General features: G+C 41.1%; 1 protein-coding gene across 1 annotated transcript; it reads right to left on the bottom strand.

Moving 5' to 3' along the window:
• Positions 1–1,053: 1,053 nt before the first annotated feature.
• Positions 1,054–1,465, bottom strand: LOC112320527 (elongin-B). Its single transcript, XM_045187502.2, has one exon. The coding sequence runs from the start codon at positions 1,452–1,454 to the stop codon at positions 1,113–1,115; it is 342 nt and encodes a 113-aa protein (XP_045043437.1). The 5' UTR covers positions 1,455–1,465; the 3' UTR covers positions 1,054–1,112.
• Between the last annotated feature and the right edge of the window lie 3,618 nt (positions 1,466–5,083).

Here is a 5,083-nt window from a genome sequence, read left to right as displayed (position 1 = left end):
AGATTCATCCATATTGTAACATCTATGACCACTTCATTCTTTTTTTATTGCTGAATAATACCCCATTGTATAGAAATGCCATGTTTTATTTCTCTATTCACCTCTTAATGAGCACACAATTTCAGTTTCTGGTTATGAATAATGCTGCTGTGAACATTCACATAAAGTGTTTGTGTGGATGCATTTTCATTTTTCTCGGGTACATTCCTAAGAGTGGTTCTGTGCAGAGGTGATATTTGTTAACTTTTTAAGAAACTGCCAAACTGATTTCCCAAGGGGCTGTACTATTTTATGTTCCCATCAGCGGTGTACTGGGGCTCCCATTTCTCCATATCCTTGCCGATGCTTGGTATTTTCTCTCTGATTATAGGCATTTTAGTGTTTGTTCTGCATCTATTGAAATGATCATGTGAATTTTGTCCTTTATTCATATGATACATTACATTAATTGATTTTTGGATGTTAAAACAGCCCTGCATTCCTGAGATAAATCTCAGCTGGTCATGGTATATAATCCTTCCCATATGTGGTGAATTCACTTTGCTAATACTTTGTCAAGGATTTTTGTCTGTATATTCATTAGGAACGTTTGTTTTTCTTGTGTGTAGCTTCGGTATCACATTAGTGCTGATTTCATACAATGAGTTGATAGTTTTCTTTCCTCACCTAATTTCTGAAAGAGTTTATGAAGAATAGGCATTATTTTATTTATATATATATATTTGAGGGAATTTCCCAGTAAAACCATCTGGTCCTATTCTTTTCTTCCTAAGATTTAAAGTTATTAATTCAAATTATTTACTTGTCATAAACCTATTCAGATTTCCTATTTCTTCTTGAGTTAATTTGTGTCTCTCTAGGAATTTACTTCAAAAATTTCTCTAGTTTGTTGGCAAGAAGTTACAACATTCTCTTACAATTCTCTCATTTTTGTAGGGTTGGCAGTATTGTTCCTCTTTTCCTTCCAGATTTTGGTAATTTGTGCCTTCTTTCTTATTTTCTTAGTTAATGTAACTAAGCTTTTGTCAACTTGGTTAATTTTTTTTTCAGGCAGACACCCGAATCTTTTATTGGGGAACGCAGGGCAGTGGGGAGTTGGGGCCGGACTCTCTTCACTGCACAGCTGGTTCACTGGCACTGCTTCCTGAGTCCTGTGGCTTCATCACATCAGGCAGCTCTGGTGGGCTGGAGAAGGGCTCAATGCGCAGGGCCTCAAATGCATCATCTCCCCGGAAGGCCAGTCCCACAGTGGCTGGGGCCTGTGGCCGAGCTGTTTGACTGGTGAAGCCACACTCGCCCAGTATCTTGCCGTTGTCCAGAAGTTGGTCATCCTTGTATAGCCGCTGCTCGTCCGGCGGCCGCTTGAGGATGCCCTCGACGATGCGCTTCAGCTCGAACACGGTGCTCGACTCCTTGGCGTCCGTGAAGATGGTGGTCTTGTGGCGCCGGATCATGAGGAGCACGTCCTGGGGCAGCGGGCTGGCATGAACGCAGAGCCCGGGCCTACCCCCCCCCCCCCCCCCCCCGCCCCCTCTGCCACGAGGCCCGCTGCCGCGCCGCCCCCGGCCCAGCGCCCCCCTCCCCAAGCCCGCTCGGTTAATTTTTTTTAAAGAACTAACTTTTAGTTATATTAATTTTGCCTATCTTTCATGGTTTTTATTTCATTGTGTTCCGCTCTAATCATTATTTCCTTCCTTTAGCTTCGTTTGGGTGGTTTGCTCTTTTCCCTAGCTTTATGAAGTAAATTTTATGTTATCGATTTGAGAGCTTTCTCCTTTTCTGATATTGGCATTAAAGTTATAAATTTCTCTTTAGTACTGCTTTAGCTGCTTCCCATAAATTTTGAGTATTGCTTTCATTTTCATTCAGTTAAAAATTTTTTTTCAGGTTTTAAAACTTTATTTGCATACTAAAAAATTGTGCATTCCAATAATTAAAATCATTTTAACAAAAAAAAATGGCACTCTGATTAAAATGCATTGTACAGCCTGCAGGACACCTTGGACCAGCTTGGTTTTTACTCTAGATTTCACTGTCGTCCCACCCAGCTCCTCCCTTCACCAACAACATGCAAGTTCTTTCCCTGCCCTGCCAGCCAGAGAGGCAGATGGGAGAGGCAGGCGCGATCTTCATTGTCAGTAGTTCTGATATGAAAAGGGGCAGCACACTCATTTTAACTGATCCAACGTCTTTGCAGCTTACAGAGTTAAACAGCTAAAGGTAAAATAAGAAGCCAGTGCTTGTGGAGTGTACAGTGCATATTGGCGGTGCGGGCCTCATTATGGTTCGCCTGCTTGCTTCTCCTGTTCAATCATTTCTTCGGAAGGCATGGAGTTTTCTTTTGTGTTTCTGTCTTCTCCAATTTCGACTTGAATTTCTCCATCTCAGCCATCTCGAGGTTATCAGACATGGTTGCTGAGGAGGCCGAGGGAGGCAGGGAGGAGCGCGAATGAGAAGAGTCCAATCTGCTCAGTGACCACCGCCAAATGAATCCAGTTAAAAATATTTTGAAAGTTTTCTCATGTTCTTTCTTGACCTGTGGGGTTGTTTAGATACATGGTGCTTAATCTCCAAATATTTGGGGATTTCCAAAATTAATTTCTATTGTGGGTCCCTCATTCTGTTTTGGTCAGAAAACGTACTTTGTATGGTTTCAATATTTTTAAGCTCATTGAGTCTTGTTTTGCAGCCCAGCATTAGTGTATTCTGGAGAATGCTGCATGTACTCTTGAGTTTTTGATTTTTGCAGTTTTTGGATTGTGTTCTCTAAGTATCAGTGTGGTTGGTAGTGTTGCTCATTTCTCCTATGTCCTTGTTGATTTTTTTCTCTAGTGGCTTTATCAAATCAAAAGTGAGGTACTAAAATCTCCAAATAGTGAGATATTATTGTTAATTGTGTCTCTTTTAATTTATGTCAGTTAATGCTTCATGTAATTGGGGATCCTGTTGTTAGGTGCACATATATCAATAATTATTGTATCTTTCTGGTGAATGGACCCTCTTATCATCACAAAGCTTCTTTTTGTTGTTCTACAAATATGTATTTTATTAAAATCAATTTATTTTTATTTTTTTAATATATTTTACTGATTATGTTATTACAGCTGTCCTAGTTTTCCCCTTTTGCCCCCTTCTGCCCAGAACCCCCATTCCCTCCAGCAATCCCCCCACCTTAGTTCGTGTCCATAGGTCATGCATATAAGTTCTTTAGCTTCTCCATTTCCCATATTATTCTTTACACTCCCCTGTCTATTTAGTACCTACCATTTATGCTTCTTAATCCTGGCCCTTTTTTCCCCATTTCCCCTCCCAGATGATAATCCTCCAATTGATTTCCATATCTATGATTCTGCTCCTGTTCTGGTTGTTTGCTTAGTTTGTTTTTTAGATTCAGTTGTTGATAGTTGTGAATTTGTTGCCATTTTAATGTTTAGAGTTTTGATTTTCTTCTTTTTCTTAAATAAGTCCCTTTAACATTTCATGTAATAATGGCTTGATGGTGATGAACTCCTTCAGCTTTACCTTGTCTGGGAAGCACTTTATCTGCCCTCCCATTCTAAACAATAGCTTTGCTGGATAGAGTCATCTAGGTTATAGGTCCTTGCCTTTCACCCCTATGAATACTTCTTGTCAGTCCCTTCTAGCCTGCAAAGTTCCTTTTGAGAAATCTTAAAAGATTTCCCTTAAGACTGTCAGGAGACAGTCTTAAGGGAACTACTTTGTAAATAATTGTCTACTTTTCTCTTGCTGCTTTTAAGAGTCTCTCTTTATCTTTAATCTCTGGCATTTTAATTATGACGTGACTTGGTGTGGTCCTCTTTGGGTCAAACTTGTTTGGGACTCTGTGCTTTCTGGACTTGTATGTCTACGTCCTTCACCCAGTTTGGAAGTTTTCTTTCATTATTTTTTCAAATAAGTGTTCAATTTCTTGCTCTTCTTCTTCTCTTTCTGGAGTCTATGATTCAGATGTTGGTACATTTGGAGATGTCGCCAAGGCACGTTATACTATCCTCATTTTTTTTGAATTCCTTTTCTTCTTGCTGTTCTGGTTGAATGTTTATTTCTTCCCTATGTTCCAAATTGTTGATTTGAATCCCGGCTTTATTCCCTCCACTCTGAGTTCCCTGTAGATTTTTCTTTATTTCACTTAGTGTAACCTTTATTTCTTTCTGGGTCTTTTTTTTATGTTGTTGCTGTACGCAGTGAGTTCTTTGAGCATCCTGATCACCAGTGTTTTGAACTCTGCATCTGATAGGTTGGTCATCTCCATTTCATTTAGTTCTTTTTCAGGGGTTTTGTTCTCTTCTTCCATTTGGGCTATATTTCTTTGTCTCCCCGATGTGGCAGCCTTCCTGTATTTGTTTCTGTGTATTAGGAAGACCTGCTTTGACTCCCTGTCATAGTAGCTTGGCCTATTGTAGAAAAGGCACCTATAAATTGTGTGGGGCACAGCCTTAGGTAATCACCAGGGTTGGGCAACCCACTTCACCACTTTGTGGCTCTCTGTGGGGGTAGGGCTCAGAGAGGGGACAATGTTGTTGCCTGGCTTGTGGAGGTTTGCCTGGCACTGGCCCCATTTTCAGTCACTTCATCCACTTCCTGTATGCAACTGGTGCCCTTCCAGCTATTGCCCTGGTACTGCATACCAGAGTGGGTGGGTCTGCTTATGTTTTAAGACTGTGGGGACCCTTTAATCAGAGTCTCCTGAAAATCCAGCAGATTTTTTGGCCACCCAACCCCCCACTGGTTTTTACAGCCAGAAGTTATTCAGATTTATCTCCTGGTGCTGGAACCCTAGGCTGTTTGGTCTGGCCTGGGGCTGGGATCGCTCACTCTCAAGGCATCCTTCCAAATTTTTACCTGCCACATGTGAATGTGGGACCTCCCGTTCTCTTGCTGCCACCTCTCTGCACCACTTTGTGTCTCTGCCCCTTTCCATCTGTCTCTGCATCTCTGCACCTCCTACCCATCTAGATGAATGTGGCTTCTTTAATCCTTGGTTGTCGGATTTCCATACAACTTGATTTTCTGACGGTTCTGGGCGTTATTTGTTTTGAGGTCTAGTTGTAATTCTTTCTGTGAT

The sequence above is a fragment of the Desmodus rotundus genome, chromosome 4, assembly GCF_022682495.2.
Source record: "Desmodus rotundus isolate HL8 chromosome 4, HLdesRot8A.1, whole genome shotgun sequence".
In the NCBI taxonomy this organism is placed as follows: Eukaryota; Metazoa; Chordata; class Mammalia; order Chiroptera; family Phyllostomidae; genus Desmodus; species Desmodus rotundus.
Note: the sequence above shows the minus strand (reverse complement) of the source record. Positions and strands in the feature narration are given on the sequence as shown.